Here is a 25,560-nt window from a genome sequence, read left to right on the forward strand (position 1 = left end):
TCTGTAAAATTTTGGTAGCAGAAAGATGTGTTGAGGTACAGCAACCTCTGGCATCTTCGGTACTTAGGTGCTCAAAGTAGACACTCGGCCTGGCGGCTGCTAGCTTTCTGAGCACTGGAGAATGAGGACTCGATGCTTCTGCTCCTGACTTAGCTCCTGGGACACCCTTGGCTGCCTGAGTCTGTGAGGATAAGCCTGTCTTGTCTCAGGAGCAGGACCATTTGGGGAGGGCTGTTTCCAAGCTTCAGAAGCCAATTTCCCTGGGAGTTCTTTCTTCTATGAAGGTCAGTTGACATCATTCTGGATAAGACGTATGTGGGCACCTATTCAGGGGTCCAGCCCAAGGTGCGACTCTGCCTCCTTTGCCTCACAGCAATGGTGAGGGTACTACGTCTGGGTGAAGGGCTTTGCTAAGTTAAGGCAAAGGTGAAGATGAGCAACAACTTCCTGAATGCTGTGGCTTTCAAGTTAAATCCATAGCCCATCACCAAGAACGTGATTAAGGAAGTGGTCAGGAGGGCAAGGCTGGCCATACAGCACCACTTATGGGAACAACAACAACCATTATTACTATTACAGCTCTCTCTCACTGAACTCTCACTATACACTGGGCAGAGCGCTAATAGCTTTAAAAGCTTAGCTCACTGAATCCTCTCGATAATCCCAAGACCGTTTCCTCCTTACAGACGAAGAACCTGGGCTTCAGAAAGGCTGATTACTTGCCGAGGGTCGCACAGCTAGGAGGTGGGGGAGCTGGAACTTGAACCCAGGCTTGCCTGATGCCAAAGCTGGGTGTGCTGAAGCACTGCAGTGGGCTGCCTCTCAGAGAAGCAGCAAAGAAGAAAAAACTGGGGGGGCTTAGATAGCACTCAGCAGTTCTGGGGGTAGACTCCAAGGGCTGGAGCGGGCAGTGGAAGTTTCAACAAAGAAAGGCCAGCAAGGCGAGTCCCTGTGGCCTATGGCGAGGATGACCAGCAGAGCCCAGAAAGAGGGCTTGGGCCCAAGCAGTGGCAGACAGGAATGGCCTCCTTTCTTGGTGTCTTCTCTGAATAAAGACGACATTTTATAATCAAAGTAATTTTTTGCATCTCTCTCCTGGACCCTGACATTGCTCACACGGCAGTTCCAAGCCTACAAGCCTGGCAAAGGGTAAGAGCTAGGGTTCCAGGGGCCATTCACAAAGGGTGCTGTGGCTGTGAATCTGTCTTCGGTCCCGTTGCTGGCAGACCACCTTCACGTGTCTACCTGGCTTTATTACAGATCTTTCAAAGGGTGCGCGTCACTCTATCAACAGCACCTTCCATACAGAGAACGACGGCACTTTCCCTTCCTGCTCGCTTCAAGCAAAACTCTGAAGAGCCCTTCTGACCCCTTCCTGGGCTCCACTTAGGCAGGTCTTCTGTGGCAAAGAGGGGCACAAGCTGCTCACGGCTGTATCACAGGCACCGTGATTGTGGGCTTGGTGCTGATACAGACTTCCTTACCTCATCTGAAGAGCCGTTTTCCACTCTGAACCTTCCAGCCCTTTGGATGGCTCCATCGGCATCACTAGAGATAAGCTGGGGGACAAAAGAGCACTCAGTTAGGAAGCTGGGTCACCATTTGCAACGCCCCTTCCATCTGTCCGTATCTGCCTATGAGTAAGTCAAATCCAGGGAGAGCTGGAGGGCCCAGCCTAGAGCTCACAGTCTTGGAAGCTCTATCAGCCACGCCCTCGTACAGGTGGGCCCTACAGTCTTTAGGAAGCTGAAGGGTGAGGAACACCTAACCCATAAGAGTGGAAAACAAGAGCCTCAAATCTAAATGTGAACATATTCCTATAGTGAAGCGTTGAGGTGATGCTCCCTACAAGCTTAACCCACGTCACACGCGGACAAGCGTAGCTCACAGATGGCAACACCGAAAGCCAAGTCTCAAGTTCAGCTGCCTTCACAGGAAAGCCTAAAACACAATTAATGGCTGGCAAAAACTCAAGGCTCTACTAACATCACAGAAAGCTCCTGTACTTCGTTCAGTTTCAAACAGTTTCCAAAAGGCCAATTAGTCCCTTCCAAGGCTGCCTGACTGCATTTTAGCTCCAGCAATGCAATGCTTGCAAATAGGCAGTCTCCATTCAAGGAGCTCGGTGCTAAAAAGAGATGAGTTAAAAAGAAATCAGTGCTGGTGCATCAGTCCTAAAATCACCGACTCAAGGTTTAACTTACTTTCTCCTAAATCTTCTAGATTTCTCAGTAGCAACTTAGGAAAATGACATGTCTTTTTTTAACCTTTTAAATCTGCCCACAAATTTGCAGCAAAGATCTGCCAACAATTTCCCGATCCCAGAAATCCCATTAGAACACACTTGCCCAGAGGGGCACTTCTCAAGTCTTACCCAGTAAAATGATACACAATTTCTTAAGAAAGATTATCTCGTATTTTTACTCGTGTTTCAGAGATATGAAAGTGTGAAAATAAATCGAAAAATTTCAGGGAAAAACTCTACAACTTTTCCTAAGGAAAATTGTTTGAAAAAGATTGATAAACTTTTCCCACGATAAACACAAAAATAATAGTATCTAATATTTATCGAGAGCTGCTACATGCCATGTACTCCTCTGGCCTTAACATGTGTTATCTCATTTAATTCTCATAAAAACAACACAAAGTAGGTACTATCATTATTCTCATTTATGAGTGAGGAAACTGAGGCAGAGAAAGGTTAAAATAACTAGGTAAGGTTACATCTAAGTCAGTGGTGGGCCTGGGATGTGAACACAGGCAGTCAGATTCCGGAAGCCTGTTATCCTCATCTGACCACTACCCTACTTAACCCTCCTCCATGGAGTGTCCATGATAAGGTTCTAACTTATATGTATACCTAACCTATATCCTGCAAAATAATTTCTAAAAACAATTATGAAGAAGATTTTTATGTATATATTTAGCTTTTATATCATCAGATCATTACACTATTGATAGACTGAAGATGGGCAATAGAGGCTACATAGCAAAGAATTTAATTTGCCCAAAGAGAGGTCTGACCTTTGCTCTCAGCTCCTGCTAGGTGACCTCTAAGCCCTGGGAATGTCCTGCATGAGTGTCTGTTTGCTTGGGGACTTTGAGCCACATGGCAGAGTATGGTGGGCGCTTTGGGTCACACGGTATCAGATCTACCTCTGGACACCAAGACTGAGAAGGGTTTCCCTGGTTGGCAGTACTCCGTGTGTACTGTCACACGTTGTTGCCAGGAGCCGCAATCAATTACTAATGTCTGCCATAGGCATATAAAGAGAGAGGGTGACACACACATCCCTATATTAGAGGTTGGTAGATATAGTCCTCACTACAGCCAGTCTCATCCAGGACTCAAAGGCTTGGGAGAAGAGCTGACCATCATTCACTGATTCAGTCATTCATTCACATAACAAGTATAAACAGTGGTGGACTATATTCCAGACACTGCTAGGCACAGGCTATGATTCCCTTTTCCTTTGCTGAGATTAGAATAAGAAGTTTATCGCTTATCTTGATTGAAAGGATCAAGAAGAAGAAAGGAAGGACATGTTTAACGATTTGATGGTTAGAAAGAATTTAGCTCCCTCTGAACTATAATCACAAAATCCATGAAGACCCTGAACCCCTGCCTTAGTCTAACACGTTTAACTCCATCACCGTCACCATCGCCACCACCACCATCTCCATCAGGTCACTGTCATCTCTCCCCTGGGTGACTGCAACCATCTCCTAACTGGCCTGTGCATCCACCCACCATCGCTTCTCTCCAAACCACTCTTCACATCAAAGCGCACGGGATTTTGGCAACTGCGAATCTGATTGTCCCATGATCCCATCTCCATCCTGGCATCCCCCTCCTTCCCACCAGAGGACGTGCACACACGGGACCCCCTCACCTGGAAGGTCTTCCTCTCCCCGCTTCCCCTCGTGAACTCCTTATCATTCAATTTCACCACAGCCGCCATTGCTCAGACACCTTCCTTGACCTCACTGCCTGGGAAAAGCTCCCACTGCAAGTCTCAGAGAGGGCCTCAGGGTCCTGATTGCCATTCCTTTGTGCCATCACCTGATTGATGCCCGTCTCTCCTCACGCACCCCCTCCACTCTCACTGAGAAGCTCCAGGAAGATGATGGTTTTCTCACCACTGCATCCCCAGAGCTATGCTCACTGCCTGACATAGTATTGATACTCACTAAATATTTATTACACAAGAAATCCATGAACAGATGAATGCCAAATCCCTGTGGAAATGACCAAAGGGTTATAAGACTGGGGGAAAGATCTACTCTAGCCCCAGAAACCAAGAAGGTTCATTACTCACCCAAGAAATTTCAAAGAGATTCTACCAGGTCTATGACGAAAGAAAGACCAAGGGGAAGGACAGACCAAATCACTTGAATCACCATTTGCAAGTGAAAGGCAGCCTGAGTAGTAACTTAGTCCAAGTAAGGTCAAACTAACACTGCTGAGCTCATGCTGGCAGGGCCTGTCTGAGGTGAGGGGGGTATTCGGGCAGTAGGTGGGAAGGAGACCTACCAGTCACACTGGGGAAGTGACTCTCGCTGGCAAGTGGAGTGGCAGCCCCAGAGCTCCCCTGCCCCGCACCCCCCCAACCCCCAGCTGGCTCAGGCAGCTGGCTAAATAAACCAGAGGGTGCCGTGGAGGCTGGCGCTGATGAGGACTGGTACCCCACCTGATGTGAAAGGGGACAGTGCTCCAGCGAATGAGGGGCTGAAAAAAATAACACTCCAGGAAAAAAATATCCTTTTAACACAGCAGAGAAGCTGTTTCTATCAGTAGTTTTCTTTCTATTATTCCTCATAAGCCTTTGATCTGGCTAATTAAAACTATTAAAAATATATAAACTCTTCCCTTTGTTGGAAGGAGATTTGACTCAGGAATGACACAATGTCTACTACAACCCATCTAAATGTCCAGTGCTGCACAACCAAGAAGCCCTCTCCTCTGACTCTTTCCACGTGGTACAGAGTTCTGGTTGCCGCCAAAATCCGTCCTCACCATCTTCCACGGTAATGGAATTGCAGCCGGACACATGGCTAGACCACAGTTCCCTCAAGGTGGCCATTTGACTTCATCTCCCCACTTGCAGGTGGGTCAAAGTCCCAGTGGCATGTAGGGATCCCAGCCCTTTAGAGAGGGGAGGTGCCCCCGCACGTGCTCTTTCCCTCCACTGGTTAAACCTCAATGACCAGAGAGACCTCGAAGTCCATATTGAAGACAGTGGGTTCATCCCAAGCCTGAATGTGTGGGGCACAGCCACCCAACAACTTAAAATGCTTGGCTCACTGTGACAGAGAAATACACTTGTTTTTAACTGCATTTTGATGTTCTAAGCCAACTATATACCCTATAACATACCCTACAAGGAAGAACAAAGAAAAAATCATTAAACCTATGACAAGTCCATAATTTAAAATGTGGAAACTGACTTGAGGTATATGAGCAAATGTTCAAGGAAATATAATTTACTACAAAAAGCACAAGGAAATTTTAGGCCATCATTAATTGTAATAATTTGGGAGGATACTTGATCTATGAATATGGAACAATCTGTGATCAGCTTTCTGATGTAAAAGCATGGTTTCTGAATTCTGAAATGTAGACCACATTTCACAGTGACCATAGTGAATTCAAAATTAGACAGTGAGAAGAAAATACCCCCAAAAGAGTAGATTAGAATATCAGTTTGAGATAAATAGAGGAAAATGATTATCAAAAACACAGAGAACATACCTGAGAAAAATGCAAGGAATAATGGACTGGGGTGTTAAGATGGTCTTTGGGCAGAGAACCCAAGGCCAACCAAATCATTCCGTAGACCAACTACCCGCTGATAAGGTCCCCTACTAATGAGCTAGACCACAACTAGAGAATGCCTTTATTTACTGCAGACCAGCCCGAAAGGTTTAGAAACAAAGTAGAGAGCAAGGCAATCTGAGAGCTCACCCCTCCAAAGCCAGCAGAGAGGAGGGAGTCAGGCAGTCTCCTCACACAGGAGTATACCTGGCCCTTTGTTATTCTTCAGGGGAAATGTCCAAAAAGGACATTCCCACATGTGCTCTGACCTTTGCAAGTGCTCTGCCTACCCAGGAGTTCAGTGATCAGTAAGATATTTTTTATCTGATCAGTCCAGATCTGTACTCCTAAAGGATGGAGTGAGGGAGAGGGGTAAAATGAGGAAGTGGATAATGGGGAGTCTGGAACACCTCCTAGAGGTCACTGGAGAGAACAGCCCAGATAATTACAATAAATATCAATGGGCTACACTCCTCTATTAAAGGAAGAAAGACTCAAGGATTGGAAATACAAATGAAATCTAACTAGCTGCAAGAGATAATAAAATAAAACAATACAATAAATACAATAAGATAATCCTGAAAAAGAAAGGCCAAGTAAAAAATATTCATGGTAAGTTGGGGAGAAAATGGTGAGGGAATAATAAAATCAGATGTAGAACTTAGGAAAAAAATATCATTAAAAAAGTTACAGGGGCTTCCCTGGTGGCGCAGTGGTTGAGAGTCTGCCTGCCGATGCAGGGGACACGGGTTCGTGCCCCAGTTCGGGAGGATCCCACATGCCACGGAGCGGCTGGGCCCGTGAGCCATGGCCGCTGAGGCTGCGCATCCGGAGCCTGTGCTCCGCAACGGGAGAGGCCACAACAGTGAGAGGCCCATGTACCGCAAAAAAAAAAAAAAAAAAAAAAGTTATGGTACATGGATAGATAGATCTACTCACTCCCAAAATATAATAATTATAGGCACTCATTATAAAACAAAACTCTTATAAATAGATGGAGTTTCTAAAATTATAATTATAATGGGGGATTTTAGTATATTTCTCTCTGATAGGTCAAGGCAAGAAATAGTAAGGAATTATAGAGGAATCAAATAATAAAATTAATAAGCATGATTTAATAGACATATACTGAATTTGTCAAGGTACAGAGAATACATACCTTTTAAGAAAATCTATTAAAGTTTAAAAAGCTGATCAAATATTGGATAAAAGCAAGCATGAATAAATTCTGCAAAACAGAAACTATACAGATGATTTTTTTAGTATAGTGCAACTGAATGAGAAATTAGTGTCAAAAGGACAAAAAAGTGGGAAATTTTAAAATATACATCTGCAAAAACTCTTGGGTCAAGTAGGAAAACTAAAATTGGACACTATCCAGACATCAACAAGAACAGTACCTATCAAAACAGATAATGCAATAGATGCTGTATTTACAGGAAAATTCATATTCTTAAATGATTTCGTCATTAAATAAGAAAGAATAAAAACAATGAACTAAAGCATTAACTGCTAGAAGGTACAAAAAGAACAATGAAATACACCCAAGGAAAGCAGGGGGGAGGAATCAATAAAAGATCAGAGCAGAAATTACAGATTTAGAAAGACAGTAGAATTGACATCCAAGAGATGGCCAGCAAGTCTGATTCTAAAAAGCAAAGAGTGCTAGCTTTGGCAGCATGTATACTAAAATTAGAATGATTCAGAGAAGATTAGCGTGGCCCCTAAGCAAGGATGACATGCAAATTTGTGAAGCATTCCACATTTTTATAAATTAGGAGTTTGGGATTAACAGATACACACTACTACGTATAAAATAGGTAAACAACAAGGACTTACTGTATAGCACAGGGAACTATATTCAATATCTCGTAGTAACTTATAATGAAAAAGAATCTGAAAAATATATATATACCTGTATATACATAAATGTGTATATATACACATATATATAACTGAATCACTTTGCTGTACACCTGACACTAACACAATAACGTAAATCAACTATATTTCTATAAAATAAAGAAATAAATGAAAATCAAAGACAAACACAAATACACAAGAGTGATAATAAAGAAAATATAGTTGCTAAGAAGAAAAGAGATTTTTAAAAGTGTGAGAGAATACCATGTGAGACTATGCGACTATTACCAAAAACTTCAGTGAAACGGAAATTTTCTAGGAAAATATACATAATGAAGATTCTTTTAAGGAGAGGAAGAAACCTGAATACACCAATAACTGTAGAACTGGAGAGGTTGTCAGAACAACACCCCACAGAGACAGTCCTGGCTCAGAGGGTCTTCAAGGAGGGGAAGGGCCCCATTTCCACCTGCCAGCCACACCCTCACTCACCAGGAACACAGGGGAGAGTTTCCCTACAGAAGATACAAATAGCAGAATTCTTCTGAGTTTGTTTTGGTGCAGAAGTTCAGGGGAAGGGAATTAACATATATTTAACATCAGTAATGCTAAGAAAAAAGGACATGATTTTTACGATATTTTATTTTGTCCAACGTTTCTAACCTGGTCATACACCAAAGGATCGGTACTGAGGAGGACTGCGCCCAAGAGAGAAAAGGGAAAAAGCAAATCAAATCATCACTTGGTTAGGATCTGCCTGGTCCTGTGAGGAATTCCTTTAGAGTTCCTGCACTGGTCAATCCTGGAGCCACTAGCCCCATTTAAATCTAATTTTAAATTAATTGAGATAAAATAAAAAACACTCAGTTCCTCTGTTGCGCCGTCCGTATTTTAAGTGTTCAGTAGCCACAGGTGATGGCTACACTGGACAGAGCAAATGACAAATTTCCACAGTCACGGAAAGTTCTATTGGACAGGACTGTCACATGCTGGACCTTGATGCAACTCTGTGTGACCAAGATCCATTAAGTTTCTCAGGCTGAAACACCTACAGTTGGTTAAATACACTAAAAACGGTGGAAATTCATGTAATTTAATATCTGGAGTAGAGGCTTCCTAATTTCAGCCAAACTGTAACTGATTCATTTAACACTAAACAGTGTTCAATGTCTTAGATGTTTTATTTCTGGGAAAAAGTAATATCTAAGCAATAATATCCATCTGTATGATTTAACAAATTAATGTAAAAGAAAAAATTAAAAAAGGAAGAATAAAGTGTTATTCATTAACTACTGTAAATAAAAGTATTATTAGTTTAATATTAGAGGCAATTAGATGAGAATATTTCCTAAATTAATACAAATACATAAATTTTCAAAAACAAAAGCCTCTTTCCTCTCTACTGAATCGCTTTGTTTCTTTGGGCTGGTGTCTGTTTCCATACCTTAAGCAGCACTAGGATCCCTGCGATCTCTGCTTATCATGCACTGGGTACTTGGCATTCAGGTATATATAAGTCACAGAAACAGTATTTTAACTTAGGAAAAAAATCTTTTAAAATTTGTGTAAATTATATCTTTAAAAATAATATTTCAGATTTCCATCCCCCGCCCCTATCTCCTCTCTTTAAAATGAGTGGTTACAAGTGTGGGTTTTGGCACCCAACTGATCAGGTTCAAATCTCAGTTCCACACTTACTAGCTGTGTGACCTTGGGCAAATCACTTAATTTTTCCTCTCTAAATTTCATTTTCCCTATCTCTAAAATGAGGAAAATGATTGTAGCCACTTTTAGGCTTGTGGAGAGGATTCAGTAATATAAACCAAGGGCTTCCCTGGTGGCGCAGTGGTTGAGAGTCCGCCTGCCGATGCAGGGGACACGGGTTCGTGCCCCGGTCCGGGAGGATCCCACATGCCGCGGAGCGGCTGGGCCCGTGAGCCATGGCCGCTGAGCCTGCGCGTCCGGAGCCTGTGCTCCACAACGGGAGAGGCCACAACAGTGAGAGGCCCACGTACCGCAAAAAAAAAAAAAAAGTGATAAAATAATATAAAACATGGAATGAGCCTAGAATAGTTTCTGGACATAGGAAGTGCTCAATCATGTTATAACAATATGTATTTTAATAATAATATGATAATGATTAATATAAAATGCCGTGACTATTGTTAGTATGATTAAACCACTTCTGTGCTGCATTTACGCTCTTGGAAGGTCCGTTTAAACATTTGTCACTCTTCCGATATTATTGAGAACTAATTTCTCAGGGTCTGTACTAACTGCTGGAATTAAAAAGACAAATGCAACATGATCCCTACCCTGGAGGAGCACAGATCCTACTGGGAGAGAGACACACACACATGTAAACAGATAAATCACACATAACCTGGTTAAATGCCACAGCACAGAAGTAAGGATGGGGCACTGGGGGCGGTCAGAGGCTGGAGGGACAACTCTGCCTTGGGGAGCAAAGGTTTTGTCGCTATAATGCAATTTATTCTGGAAGATGTACAGGACCTTTAAGAAATGATTTCCAACATAAGTAGACTTTTAAAACTACAAATACTGGTCAAGGAGACCATCTGCATACGCAAATCACAGACATGTAGACACCCTGACACACATCCATACCCCTGACTTAGAAAGTATGGTTCAGAAGGGAAGAAAGAAAGTTAAAATGTTTCCATCAAAAAAAGGTGGGGAGATAAGGCCTGAACATGGGTGGAATAAGCCATCCCCTGACTGGCAAGTACTGCTCCCGGGCCCCTGGTTCACTTCTCCTGGTCAGTCTGGTTCACTTCCGCTGTCTGCAGCGAGAGGCAAGGGAGTGGAGACGGGGACCAGAGGAGATGTTTTCTTCCTCCCACTCTTCACCTCCATCCTCTTCTGCCTGTGCCATGGGGTGGAGAAAAGATTTGGGAGGTTGGGTAGCTGGAGTGCTGAGCGCCAGGGCACATGTCAGAGAACCTGAATTGGTTAGAAGATTCTCCAGCTAGGAAGATAATTGTTGGCTAAAGAACAACCAAGGCCTCGGATCTGGGCTCAGACTTATCATCCACATCTCTGGCCAACATCCTCAGCAAACTCAACGTCCATCACAATGATTTATCTGATGTCTTGAGCTCACGCCCTTCAGCTGTCTCAAATCTAATGACCTCACTTAACTCCATGGCTTTGTCATCCACTACTAAGACCCCAAACCTGCTCTCACCCGCACTGGTATAGATTTGTCATCACAGTACCTGACTTATAACCCACGCTGGCTCTTTCCGGTACACATTCTAGCTGGGGATCTGTGGTTAATCACACCAACCCTGCACTTACTAACACATAGACCTTCGTACTGCTGAGTTCTACTCAAGCCCACCAAGTCAAGTCCCAGTTTTCAATCACCTCCTACCAAGTAAACGCTCACGCTTCCCTTCTGTGTTCAAAGAGACATGTTTCCATATGACTAGGCCTACGCCAAGCTCATGCTTCTTGACCATGGCTAGATCTTCACTACCACTCCCCAGTTCTTTTATCCATTCCTTTTTCACTTCCCATTACATCTCCCATCTTGGCCCTGACTCGTCAATCACCAAATCGCCACTCCAGAAACACCTTTTCTTCCAAGCAATGACTTCTCCACCTATTCTACTGAGAAATCTGAGGCAAGTCAGGATGAGTACTGTCATCTAACCCTCCATCTCAAATGCTATCCATCTTGGTTTCTTCATTAAAATATCTGACTAGTCCCTGATACTCAAATTCCCAGTAAAATATTTGTGAAGATTCAGCACAAAAGATGACAATTCATGAGTCTGAAGACTGATTGTCCACCCAATGGCCAAAACATCAGGACATTTTCTACTTACTGTATGGCCAATGGAGAAAAGAAATGGGAAACATATTCGGTCACTGACTTTGTTGCCCAAAACAGAGCAAATCTGTGGTCATTACAGAAAGCTGGATGGCAGTTTATTTTCTTCTTCACCACCTCCTTTGGGCTAAGAAACACTGGGTCTATATGAAGAATAACAATAAAACATCGGGCATCATCCTTTTACTGCACAGGTACTGCATTTTAAGGTAGCCCCAGCCATTCCAGCACCTCTTCTTCTCTCCAAGAACACATTGGGCAAGATGTGGGGAGGGAGGGAGACAAAGTCCACGTTAGAAAATGCAGTCTTCATAAGCAACGTGCCATAGGTAGGGAGACAGACCGGAAGGGTCCTGGTAGCAGAGCACCCTGGGGAACATGGTTTTGTCAATATGCCAAGCTGCTGGGCGCACCAAAGTGTGGTTGGGATGGGGGGAGATATAACCTTTTTAATCTCCATCCTGTTCTTTAATCTACACAGATGGTATTTTCTCAAGCTTATGTAAAGAGCTAAGCAAACATTACTTTAATACTCCTCTTCCAACCAGACTGCTACCTGGAGCCCCCTAAGTCCTGGCTATATGTATAAATTCTAGAGCTACTCATTCAGAGCAGCAAAAAGCCAAGCACAGAGAACATCCTATCTCATTCCAGCAGAGCTTTACAAGATAAATGCCAGCTAGATTCTGGATATTGATCAGGGAGCTTTGCACAACCACTGGCCATCCAGATGTTTGGTTCAGAGAAGCTGCAGTACCCAAAAGGACAATGAGGGCTCAGGCCATTGTACATTCTGTCTGTTGAAAATACAAGGTCTGAATAGCTCTTTGTTTTTGTTTGAAGATTCTGTAAAAAGGAAAAAAAAATCACCAACATGGGAGTTATGAAAAAAAAAAATGCTACATATGATCCTGAAAACTAAAAAAGGAAGCTCATCATTTTTTACTATGAAACCAAAATAAAAGTTTAGAAAAGCAGTTGTTGTCCTCAATAAGACAGAAGACAATTTTTGCAACAAGCGTATAAAGCTTGTGGAAGCGGGCAAGATAAAAGAGGACAAAATATGCAAATGTAGGATTAAAATCCTCATTGGAGGAGGAAAGCAAAACATTTACTGTAGAAAACAGAGACAGTAGGATGTTTATCATTTGAGATGCCTTTCCAAAATGAAAAGGCACAAAACAAAATGAAAATAATGAGAAAGAAAAGACAGCTACAGAGGACAGAAAAAAGATCTTCCTTATCGTTTCAAGGGGAAAAAATGAGCAATAATCAAAGATATATCTGAAGAAAATATTCATCCATGACGTAAGACCTGGGTCCAAGATTTGCAAAGATGCAATATTTTGGGAAAAATTGGTGAGAAGAGAAAGACACAGAGAAACTATGGGAAACATTTTTAAAATAAAAGAATAAAGATGAAGGTTTGAGAAAGATCCAGGCAGGAAAGGTTTCCGAAAAAGAAAATAAACTAAACTGTCTCAGGCTTCTTTCTGAACACTAAAGGGCAAAAAGTAACTGTACTGGCTTGAATGGTGTTCCCCGCCCCCTGCCGCCACTTTACATCCACCTGGAACCTCAGAATGCGCTCTTATTTGCAAAGAGGGCCTTTGTAGATGTAATTAAATAAGTTAAGATGAGGTCACTGAATTAGGGTGGGACCTAAGTCCAATGGCTGGTGTCTTTATAAGAGAAAAGAGGGAGACACAGTTACAGAAATGCAGGTCAGGAGGCCATGTGAAGCAGAGATTGGAGTGATGCAGCTACAAGCCAAAGGATGTCAGGGATTGCTGGTAACCATGGAAGCTGGAAGAGGCAAGGGAGGATTTCTCCCTCGAACCTTCAGAGGGAGTGTGGCCCTGCCAACATCTTGACTTCAGACTTCTAGCCTCCAGAACTACGAGAGAATAAATTTCTGTTGTTTTAAGCCATTCAGTTTGTGGTAATTTGTTACGGCAGGCCTAGGAAAACAATACAGTAACAGATCAAAATTTGTGAATTTTTTTTGAAAAATAAATTTATTTATTTTCGGCTGCGTTGGGTCTTCGTTGCTGCGCGCGGGCTTTCTCTAGTTGCGGCGAGTGGGGGCTACTCTTCGTCGTGGTGTGCGGGCTTCTCATTGCACTGGCTTCTCTTGTTGCGCAGCACGGGCTCTAGGCGCGTGGGCTTCAGTAGTTGTGGCACGCGGGCTCAGTAGATGTGGCTTTCAGGCTCTACAGCACAGGCTCAGTAATTGTGGCACGTGGGCTTAGTTGCTCCACGGCATGTGGGATCTTCCCGGACTAGGGATCGAACCTGTGTCCCCTGCATTGGCAGGCGGATTCGTAACCACTGTGCCACCAGGGAAGTCCTCAACATGTGAATTTTTAAGAGAGAAAGGTGATGACTCAGAAATTTAAAAACCAACCAAGCTGCTCTTATGGAAGGCATAGCTCAAGACGTTCTCAGACACACAATGATTGAGAAAAGATAACCCTCACATACTGCCTAAAAATCTCACCTGGAATTGCAGGAGAAGGATGCCTGCAACCATGATATTTACTATGGTTCTGGAGTCCTAGCCAGTGCGTAGTCAATCAGACATACAGAAGAAATAAGAGATTTAGATGGAAGAAGACAAAGTTGTTTGCGGAAGAGTATCTATGTCTTCAAAAAGAGACTACTTTGTTTTTAAGTAAAGAAGCACAAAAAAACTATAAAACTGTTTTGTATATAAATTTAATTACTAAAGGGACACACTAAATCTTAATAGTGATTATCCATAGGTGGTAGGATTACAGACTAATTTAATTTTCCAGTGCTTTTTCACTATATTTCAAATTTTCTATAATGAGCATGTATTCCTTTTATAATCAGAAAAGTATGTTTAAAAGTATATCGGCATGCATGTGCACATACACACACAGAGACTGGAAAGTAATCTAAAAATTTAAGAAAAGAAAAAAATTGATCAGACACCAGATTTTCAGCAAAATTGATCTTTTAGCTAATACATAGACATTTGGCAGTGAGCTAGATGCCACTGGGGATACAATAAAAAAGAACCATGAGTTCTGCCCACTGAAAAGGTATAAGAAATGCACACGAATAATTTCAGTGTAAAATATGACAGGTGCCATAGAGAAATGCAAACAATTGCAGGGTTCTAAAGAGTGAAAGATGATTTTCCCATAGGGGAATCAGGTAAGGCTACATGGAAAACAGCCCTGGTAGAGGCGTATTTCAAGAAGGCATTTTAGAAGGACTGAGAGGCATAAAAAAGCCCCAGAGGCCTGGGTGACGGTGAGTAAAGGCCTATTTGGCTGGATCATGGGCCAGAGGCGTGAAGGCTCCAAAGATTGGTTGGAGGCATTTTTGGAAAGCTAAAAGCTCTATTCCACAAGCAAAGGAGAGATGTGAAGGCTTTGGCTTTTTGTTGTTGTTGTTATTTGTTTGAAAGCATAAGTATGATGCTGACAGAGTGGGACATTTGGGAAAGTACTCTTTGTAGCATTAAGGAAATCATCCCCCAGAATCAGGTTAACTACAGCTGAGAATTCTGACAAACTGGATGTTCTTATCAAAACTTGTTGAATGGAATCTTTGAGAAGTCAGGGAGACCAAGAAAAACTGCCGGAAGCTCAGAGAAGGAGGAAATGACACAAATGTCACTCCAAAAAGGGAGTTCATAGAAGCAAACACGCCTGTCCTTTTCCTATTCCTATCTCCTTAAGAGATCAAATGAGAAACATATAAGGAATTAAAAGTCACTTTCACAATGGAAGCTTGTAAAAGAAATGCACACTATTTGGTTCACTCCAGACATGTCAAATCAGAGCCTGAATGTTAAACAAATTCCTCAAGTGATTTTTATGCGCCGTAAGGTATGAGGGGCATTGGAGCGCAGCCTATAACAATGGGGAGATCACAGAACTTTTAAATGACTACAACCTACTGTGCATAAGACAGGGGGACAAGCTCTGCAACTTACTAGTTGTGTGACTTTGGACAAGTTAATCTCTTTGAACTTCAGTTACCTCATCTATAAAATGAGGGTAACAAAAGTATCTATACCCCATCAGGTAGTTGTGAAATTTACATTAGTACATATACATAATACCTATTTCCATGCATACATATATATACGTATATATGTCTATCTATCTATCTATCTATCTATCTATCTATCTATCTGTCTATCAACTCCTCAAAATACTGTCTGGCATTGTGAGTGCACATCCATGTGAATAAGAGCAACTTACCCATGAAATCTGTTGAGAACATATAACCAACAGGATTTGGTAAGAGACTGGATGTGGGCTATGGGTAAGCTCCTGGTTTCTGATATTAGCAACGGAAGGAAAGGTAGAGCCATTTACCCAGTGGTGTGGGTGGGCAAAGAGCAACGACGGTGAGTTCTGTAGTGGGCGTTTTAAGGTTCAACTGCCCATGGCAATGTCCAGTGGACATTTGGGCAGGTGGTCCTATATGCTGTGGACAGAGACCTGGGAAGAATATATGGACCTGTGAGTCACCAGCCTAAAGACAGTACCTGAAGCCATGGGGATAGGAAAGATGACGAGGGAGAGCAGACAGAGTGAGAAGAGAACCCTGAGGAGCAACCAAATTCAAGGGCCAGGCAGACGAGAAGAGCTCCCTAAAAGAAGTTGAGACGGTGCCGTAGGGAGGTAGAAAGAGAAGTACGGGAGAGCAGAGGCGCAGAAGCCAAGGGAGGGGAAAGTTTTAACAGGGCGCATGTGCAGAGTGGGCCCGTGAGCTAAAGACTAAACGCGTCACCTGGATTTGGTAGCAGAAAGGTCTCTGGTGACTTTGGCAAGAGCAGGCTCAGTGGGAACAAGAAGGGGAAGCATCCAAAGGCGAATTTGCAAGGGAATTTGTGGAACTATCGCAGGGATCAAAAGGAGAATTTAGAGTGGCTGAAATGTACTCCCAACGTAATTAAAAAGTCTTCACATCTATTAAGCAAACACAGCCTGAGATTATATTTTAAAAGACTGCAACACAGTGATAACTGCGAAAGACCAATTAAAAAGCTGAGGCCAAAAAGCATACAATCCTTTTCTTACATATAAAGGAGTCCAAAGTAACTGCTTTAATTAAATATGTAAAATAGTTCAATATAAAAATAAGAATATTCGTTGTGGCATGAAACTGGGAGCCCTTTTTGGTAAGTCAGTCACAGCAGAGGCTACACTGGATTTGGGCGTGACTTTCCCTAACTTCACCCAGTGGGGGAAAAAAGGGGAGCAAATTTTAAAATCACAGATATTCTCCTCTCCTACGAAGAGGGTGAAGCTGCTCCAACCCGCGGAATGGATGTGCACCCCAACAAAATAGGGACTTGCCCCGAGACAGGACAAAGACCCGAAAGAAGCCTCAAATGCTCTGGGTCCCATACCCCGGGGAAATTTGTCCCAAGTTGCCTACCGGGGGGCAGCTAATAAGTTAAAAGCATTAGACTTGGTTCTGAGGGTCTAACAAAGAGCTATGACTGTTCAGAGCTCACATGGTGAAAGGCTGGCAAAAAAGTAAGATTCATTTTCAAGGTAACAGCACTAAAAGAAGTAAAAGGGTGTTTTTCAAATTCTTGGGTCTGTGTTCATGGCTGTTAAGTACTACATTTTTGATGGTAGGCCTGCCTGAATTCAGAAGTAAACACAGGTTCTTAAAAATACCTTTCAGAAAACTGAAAGTATTTTGTATTCATAAGAGCAGTATACAAAGGTATATAACATTATATATATATTTTTTTGAATAAATTTATTTATTTATTTATGGCTGCATCGGGTCTTTGTTGCTGCAAGCCGGCTTCCTCTAGTTGCGGAGAGCGGGGGCTACTCTTCATCACGGTGCGCAGGCTTCTCATTGTGGTGGCTTCTCTTGTTGCAGAGCATGGGCTCTAGGCATGCGGGCTTTGGTAGTTGTGGCACGCAGCCTCAGTAGCTGTGGCGCACGGGCTTAGTTGCTCCGCGGCACATGGGATCTTCCCGCACGAGGGCTCGAACCCATGTCCCCAGCATTGGCAGGCGGATTCTTAACCACTGCGCCACTAGGGAAGTCCCAACACTATATATATATATATATATATATATATATATATATATATTTGTTTGTTTTGTCGTACGCGGGCCTCTCACTGTTGTGGCCTCTCCCGTTGCGGAGCACAGGCTCCGGACGCGCAGGCTCAGCGGCCATGGCTCACGGGCCTAGCCGCTCCACGGCATGTGGGATCTTCCCGGACCGGGGCACGAACCCGTGTCCCTGCATCGGCAGGTGGATTCTCAACCACTGCGCCACCAGGGAAGTCCCCAACATTATATATTTTTGATCAAGCTTAAAATTTATTTTTGCTACAACTGACGATACATACCGCTGAGCCTGGTCTGTCTTACTAAAAGTTGAGCTGGGCACGTGACAGGACCTGGTGTAGGGCAGAGGTCACTTTGGCACAAGTAAGTTGTGAGAGGCAACAGATATTATCAAGCAGACACTTAAGAAAGACTGGGTGTTTGAGACACACTTGAGAATTTTTTCTCCAGAGTATACAAGAGACCACAATCAAGATGGAAAACTAGGTTTGCTGTGAAGAATTAACAAATAAACAATATGTTAACAGTTTGTAGCTCTGGGTAAACAAAATATAAACTGTTGTACATTGATCAAAATTTGAAAGTTTTTTTTTTTTTTCGGTACGCGGGCCTCTCACTGTTGTGGCCTCTCCCGTTGCGGAGCACAGGCTCCGGACGCGCAGGCTCAGAGGCCATGGCTCACGGGCCCAGCCGCTCCATGGCATGTGGGATCCTCCCGACCGGGGCACGAACCCGTGTCCCCTGCATCGGCAGGTGGACTCCCAACCTCTGCGCCACCAGGGAAGCCCAAAATTTGAAAGTATTTTTATAGTCCAGCAGAGTGCTATATCCCACCAGGTGAAGACCACTGGAGTCACAGAACAAAGACCCCAGGGTTCCAGCAGCAGGTGTAGGAGCCAGAGGTCATGAGCTGAGCTGAGGGCGCCGCGGCAGCAGAGAGGGTCACCCGGAGGAGGACGTGGGGCCGCACAGGAATGGGAGACTTGTGCGGCCACGAGGAACCCAGCGTGAGCTACCCAGGCCCGCCGCTACCCAGGAGGAAGTGGAGCGTCTGCAGTCCTAGTTTTGAAACTAGAGAGCATGCTGGTGCCAAATATCATTGAAATGGCTGTTTCCAGAGTTGATTTTGCCTGGAAAAGTTGGAGGACTTGTCTGGTATTCTGATCACAGTGTGTGTTTAGCTAGCTGATTTGGAAGACTTTTGGACCCCAATTATCCAGACCATTAACACAGGGCTCAATGCTCTAGGTGGTCACCAAACGGCTGGGCAGGTGATGCTAATTCTCCCCAGGTGTTGTTGATCCTAGGAAAATAGTTCATGAAAGCACTAATCAAAAAGTAGGGTAGGGAGGAGACAAGGGTCAAAACCATTCTATAAACTAAGCTACCATCAATGGGGGACAGAGGATATGCTGTTAAGGGCTAGAAGCTGAACACAGATTTTTTTTTTTAATTTATGCTCTACCTTATTTTTTAGAAGAGATTTAAAGCAGCTTACTGAAATGTATCTCACTCAAAGGAGAAAATTAGATACAGAACAAATTCAGAACAAGGGAAAATTAGATGTGGGCAAATAACCTGAAAACAAGAGAATAAGTTTAGGCTGCATGTTATAAAGTCCTTTCAGGCTGTTAGAAGCAAGCCATAAATAGGGTCCTGAGCTTCCTAGAGGCCAATGCAAAGAGGAAAAAACCCAGCCAGCCATTTAGAGGATTCCTACTGCCTATAAGGTTAACAACAAAGCTGCTTTTTGGTCCCAGGAAACCTTCTCCCATAGGCCCTCTTAAAGGAGACACTGTGTGACAGACAGGGAAAATCCTTGAGAAAAATCCTCAAGACCTTCCTGCAAGAGACGCACCATCCAGATCCATATGGCTCTTTCCTGCTCTGTCCATCAGTGCAAGTTAAAGGCGTAACACCAAGGCACAGATCAAGAAAAGCAAGACTAAGAGGGGCCAAGAAAGGCAGGCCAAGTGTTTGCAGCTACCTTATGGTTGGGCCTAATCCAGAAATTAAATTTAAATCATTTATGGCATGGACATCTCTTAGGTAATTCTTTATGAACATTCTTCTTAAAATCAAGCTTTTGTTAAGATTTGGACCTAAGAGAGTTCGAAATTATGTATTTGAGCTAAAACCTCAAGCAGAGCTACTCTATGCTGTTGATTAAGGGCAGAGATGTTTGCTCTAACAATCAATCCAATTGCCTCAGGAAACAGCCTATACGTGGCAGAGCTATGACAGCACAGGCTCGTAGACTGAGAGATTAAGCACAGGGGCTCTTGGAGTCAGACAGACCTGGGCTTAAGCGTCACCTCTACACTCACTAGCCGTGGGATCTCTCTGAGATCGTCTGATAAACGGGAATCCATTCAATGTCCACAAATGTCTTCTGAGCATCCACAGGGTGTGGAGCAATCCAATAACATCTACTGCCTATAGTCGTTTGCGAGGATTAAATAGGTAAATGCGTCTAAAGTATTTAGCCCAGTCACTGGTACACAGTAAGCATTCAGTAAACAGCAAAACTGATAATAATAATAAAATAATCATCATAATAAAAGATTTCTGGTTCCATTCTCATGCATAAATAATTATCTGAGTGAGGTCTTAAAGTTCTACATTACCGAAAATGGCTGCAATAATTTTAGCCTGGAAAAGGTTCCATGTTGGCATTATTGATCATCCACAAGGGCATCAAAAATATTGAAAAGAGCACCAGAGTTTTCAACCACGTTAACTCACCGATAACTCCAGACGAATGTTATACCTTGCAGTACCTACATGAGTCAACCAGCTATCAAAGCCTTAAATATAAGACAGTTAAATATCAGAGAACATCTGCCAAAATTATGACTCTAGTTGTAGAATGTAGAAGTCTTGATGTTTTGATGTTCCTAAGGGAAATATGCTGGTACCATCACTCATCTCTCAATTTAGTGATACTACGTAGAATATAATTCTCCCATAAAATGCCTCTGAAAACAAAAAGCCTACTCAACCCTGTAGAGTATTAGGGATGCTGGGCAGGCAGCTAGCTAAATCACTCATTAGCCAAGAGCCGTGTTTCTGCACGATAGTCCCACAGGCGTAATTCAAGTTTGTGCCTGAGCAAAAATACAAATTACTACACATCAGACTTCAAAGATCTTCACATAGTCAAAACCTCAAATGTTAAAACCTGCAGATGCCAACCAAGTTCATGATAAACCTCTCTTTGGGCTGTGCTCAGTACAGCCAGACGTCCTTTGAGGCCACCCTGAGTTCATAAAACAAACCCATGCTATCCTCACAGAGTCGCATTTATATGTGTCTCTCTGATATACCAGGGGAACATGCAGCTGATCCAAATGCAGGCTTGAGTCATTAGGGTACAAGTTTTAAAAGGAATGGACAATATACCACCCTGTTTCATCCAGACCTTCCCCAGAAGTATCCAGATGTGGGGTTATATAAGGCTCAGCGGCTGGGCTGGGCAGCGGAGAGGTCCATATGGCGCCCATAGCAGTTTCTTACCCATTGAGTCAAAGGCCAAGGAAAGATCAGTAAAAACTACAAACAATCTTATCCTGACAGATTTCGATATAAAGTAAAGAAGAATGGTCGATGGGGTGATAGCTGTGCCTTGCTTAGAATGCTGCCACGACAGACCAGACTTTCAATTCATCAAGAAGAAAAAACGGCGTATGTTTCAGATGGAATGCACTGCAAGCTGAGGAGTCTATACTGGGGAGGGGGGAATCAAAGAAGCTCGTTTTTCCTTCTTTATTTTTGACGGGTTAGGCTACTCTCTAATTCCAACCAAATTGAACCATTCATTCATTCAATTAATATTTACTAAGTTACTAATGCTAAGCATTGTGGTTGGTATGAGGGACACAGTGGTACATAAAGAGCCATGATTCCTATTTTTAGAGAGTTTATAATCCATATCATTGTTTATGGGATTAAAAAAGTGTCAGGGATAATAGTCCACTGGCAGAAGATGACATTTTAGCCAGGTGCTTTTAGTTTGAGCTTTTAAATCATCTACTATAAGAGGAAATATTGCAGACACATGTGAAGCCTCCTTCCCAGCTCATGCTCTTTGAAACTGATTTTTCTCTATATCCTTTTCAGAGAGAATCTGCCCTATCCACAAACTTTGCTGAGGATGTGGGTCTAGGAGGCCGTGTTTATACCACATGATCCCACTACCCTGAACTCAACTGTTTGAATCAGGGATAGATACCTGAATCCAAGAAATTAGGGTCCAAGAATGAACCCTTCACCCTATGACTATGAGGGGTGAAAGGGCTGCAAGACCAGGGGATTGGGGGACTAGAAATCAATTTAGTAATAAAAAACAGTGAATGAGAACTTTGTATGTGCCAGGGCCTTGCCAGGGCCTAGAAATCCAACAATGAACAAGGTAGACATGGTTCCCACCCTCACCTCTAGTGGATGAGAGAGTAGTTAGTAAACAAATAAATATCAATTGTGGGAATTCCCTGGTGGTCCAGTGGTTAAGACTCCGCTCTTCCAAAGCAGGGGGCCCAGGTTCGATCCCTGGTCAGGGAACTAGATCCCACATGCAGCAACTAAAGATCCCGCATGCCGTAACTAAAAAAAATCTCGCATGCCGCAACAAAGATTCCGCGTGGCACAACTGAGACCCGGTACAGCCAAATAAATATTTTTAAAAAATCAATTGTGATAAACACCATTGAGAAAATAAAGAGGATGCTGAGTTAGAGAACAGCTCGAAGAGAGAATAGTAAGTGCAAAGAACAGGGAGGAATTCAAATTGTTCTAGAGACCAAAATCAGGCCACTGCAGCACGGTGAGTAGCATGAGAGACGGTGAGATAGGAAGGTAGAACAGGGACCATGCAGGATCTTGTAGGGCTTTGTAAAAGGTCTGGGCTTGCAGTGCAATGGGCCACAGAAGGGATTTAAGAAAGAAAAGACATTGTATTGTCAACATTTTAAAACATCACTCTGGCATAAGGACAGACATATAAATCAATGAAACGGAAGAGAAATCCTAGAAATTAACCCTTGTATACATAATCAATTGATTTTTGACAAGGATGCCAAGACCATTCACTGGGAAAAGGACAACAAAGGACAATTTCAACAAATAATGCTGGGAAAACTGAACATCCACATGCAAAAGAATGAAGTTGGACCCTTACCTTATACCATATACAAAAATTAACTCAAAGTGGATCAAAGACATAAATATAAAACCTACAACTATAAAACTCTTAGAAGAAAACATAGGGGGAAATCTTCATGACATTGGATTTGGCAATGATTTCTTGGATACAAACACCAAAAGCACAGGCCACAAGAAAAACAAATAGATAAACTGGACTTCATGAAAATTTAAAAACTTTTGTGCATCAAAGGGCATTGTCAACAGAATAAAAGTACAGCCCACATAATAGGTGAAAATATTTGCAAATCATATATATCTGATAAAGGATTAATATCCAGACTATATTAAGAACTCCTAAAACTCAACAACAACAAAACAAACAACCCAATTTAAAAATGGGCAAAGGACTTGAATACCATTTCTCCAAAGAAGATATACAAATGGCCAATAAGCACATGAAAAGATGCTCAACATTATTAATCATTAGTGAAAGGCAAATCAAAACAACAATGAGACACTACTTCATACCTGTTAGGATGGTTATTAAAAAAAAAAGGAAAATAACAAGTGTTGGTGAGAACGTGGAGGAACTGAAGCTCTGGGGCACTGCTGTGGGAATGATGTAAAGTGGTGCAGCCACTCTGAGACTAGTTTGAGAGTGCCTCAAAAAGTGAAAAATAGAATCACCACAAGATCCAGCAATTCCACTCCTAGTTAATATACCCAAAAGAATTAAAAGCAGGGACTCAAGCACATACTTGTGTAACAATGTTCACAATAACATTATCCACAATAGCTAAAAAGTAGAAACAACCCAAGCATCCGTCAATAGGTGAATAAACAAAATGCGGTATATACACATGACGAAACATTATTCAGCCATAAAAAGGAATGAAATTCTGACACATGCTACAACATGGATGAACCTTGAAAATATTACACCAAGTGAAATAAATCATAAATCAAAAGGACAAAAATTGTATAATTCCACTTACATGTACATGTAGAATAGGCAAATGCACAGAGACGGAAGATAGAACAGAGGTTGCGAGGGGCTGGGGAGCGGGGGGAATGGGGAGTCATTGTTTAATGGGTACGGTGTCTATCTGGGATGATGAAAAATGTTCTGAAAGTGGGTAGTGGTGATGGTTGCATAACCCTGTGGATGTACATAATGGCCCTTAATTGTACACTTAAAAATGGTAAATTTTATGTTGTGTATATTTTACCATGGTAAAAAGAAGTATTAAAAAAAAACCCACCGCTGCTGGGAAAAAAATGGACTGGAGAGAGGCAACTGTGCTTTCGGGGAAGCTGGCGTGCAGAGAGGAGATTGGTATCGACACGCAGAGAAGAGTGAAGCTGAGAAATCACAGGGACTGGAGAGAAACGAGAATAGCTGCTTGATGGCTTCCCAGTCACATGGGGCCCAGCTGTGCTTCCTGCACTGCATTCTGGGGAGATGCACCCACACCCTTTCCATGCATTACTTTATACCTGAGCTGGACCCAGTGGATCTCCCTTCTTTGGGAGGAAACCATCCCTGATTAAGGCAGGGAACACAGCTGGGGGCAGCTAAGACACACATGGCCTGGAGACTCAAAGTTTGAGGCCGTTGGTTTCTAAAGCTAGACTATCTCCAGCTCCAGGAGAGCAGAACAACTGGTTTTTTCCTTCTCTCGCAGTGCCCGGCACCGTGCCTGCCCCATGGCGGGAGACTTCAACACACAGCTGTTGAATCAGGGCTGAGAAACTCTCCTGTGAGTCAGTAGAGATCTGAGCTCCACAGTCTCTCACCAAACGTATACCCAGTTGAAACCTAGGAACCAAGCCCCTGCATCTGCCCTCACTGCTGATTTGAACGGCCTATCTCCTTCTTCACAAGGACTTCTACCCAATTTCCTGAAGGTCAGAAGAAGTTCATGCTAAAATTTCAATTTTACAGAATCCTAAGGACCTCTTTACAAAGTCTGAGTTCCAGGACACCCAAGATCGATTGGGTTCCCAACAATATTCATCAAACCAGGTGTAAGAAAAATTAAACTCGCTTTCTCATGAACTTAGGACGCATAAAATGTTTTTTTTTTTTTTTTTTTTTTGCGGTACGCGGGCCTCTCACCGCTGCGGCCTCTCGCGCTGCGGAGCACAGGCTCCGGACGCGCAGGCTCAGCGGCCATGGCCCACGGGCCCAGCCGCCCCGCGGCATGCGGGATCCTCCCGGACCGGGGCACGAACCCACGTACCCCACAACGGCAGGCGGACCCTCCACCACTGCGCCACCAGGGAAGCCCCGATAAAATGGTTTTTAATTTAATAATACTCTGCCGTTCATAGGCGAGAGAAAATGTCTCCTCCCTAAAACACTGGAGTCAGAATTTCAAGAGATCCTCAGATGGCAAAACTGGAACTAGCTCATTGCATCTTTCCCAACCATTGCAGCCTCTAGCGCGTGTCATTTCTAACGTGGGAAAACTAGAAACAACCTGATTTTACAAAAGGAAGGAAACTGTTCCACAGATAATTGTTTATCACCTTGTTGGGCTATCATGCACCGATTAAAATGGTAACTTCAAAGACTACATGACAAGAAGACAGTTACAAAATACAGTTAAATGAAAAAAGAGGAATGCGAAAGTAAATGTATAATTTGATTACAGCCATGTAGAAATGGCTTTGGAGCTATAAAAATTGGAAGGTACCAAAGGAGATGAAAATACTTGATTCAAGGTGGTGAAATTACACATGGAATTTTAAAATGTATTTAAAAGTTACTTTATAATATTTAAAAAGTT

The 25,560-nt window shown here is 42.9% G+C and overlaps 1 protein-coding gene across 2 annotated transcripts in view; it reads right to left on the bottom strand.

The window, feature by feature from the left end:
- The window catches only part of GARNL3 (GTPase activating Rap/RanGAP domain like 3), a 153,095-nt gene that overhangs the window by 81,028 nt on the left and 46,507 nt on the right, over positions 1-25,560 (bottom strand). For both annotated transcript variants that reach the window (XM_082656442.1, XM_082656441.1), the window contains one exon: positions 1,485-1,559. In XM_082656442.1, coding sequence (XP_082512568.1) covers positions 1,485-1,559 — 75 coding nt within the window. The remainder of the gene's footprint in view (positions 1-1,484; positions 1,560-25,560) is intronic.

This window comes from Grampus griseus, assembly GCF_964374135.1.
Source record: "Grampus griseus genome assembly, chromosome: 6".
Lineage (NCBI taxonomy): Eukaryota > Metazoa > Chordata > Mammalia > Artiodactyla > Delphinidae > Grampus > Grampus griseus.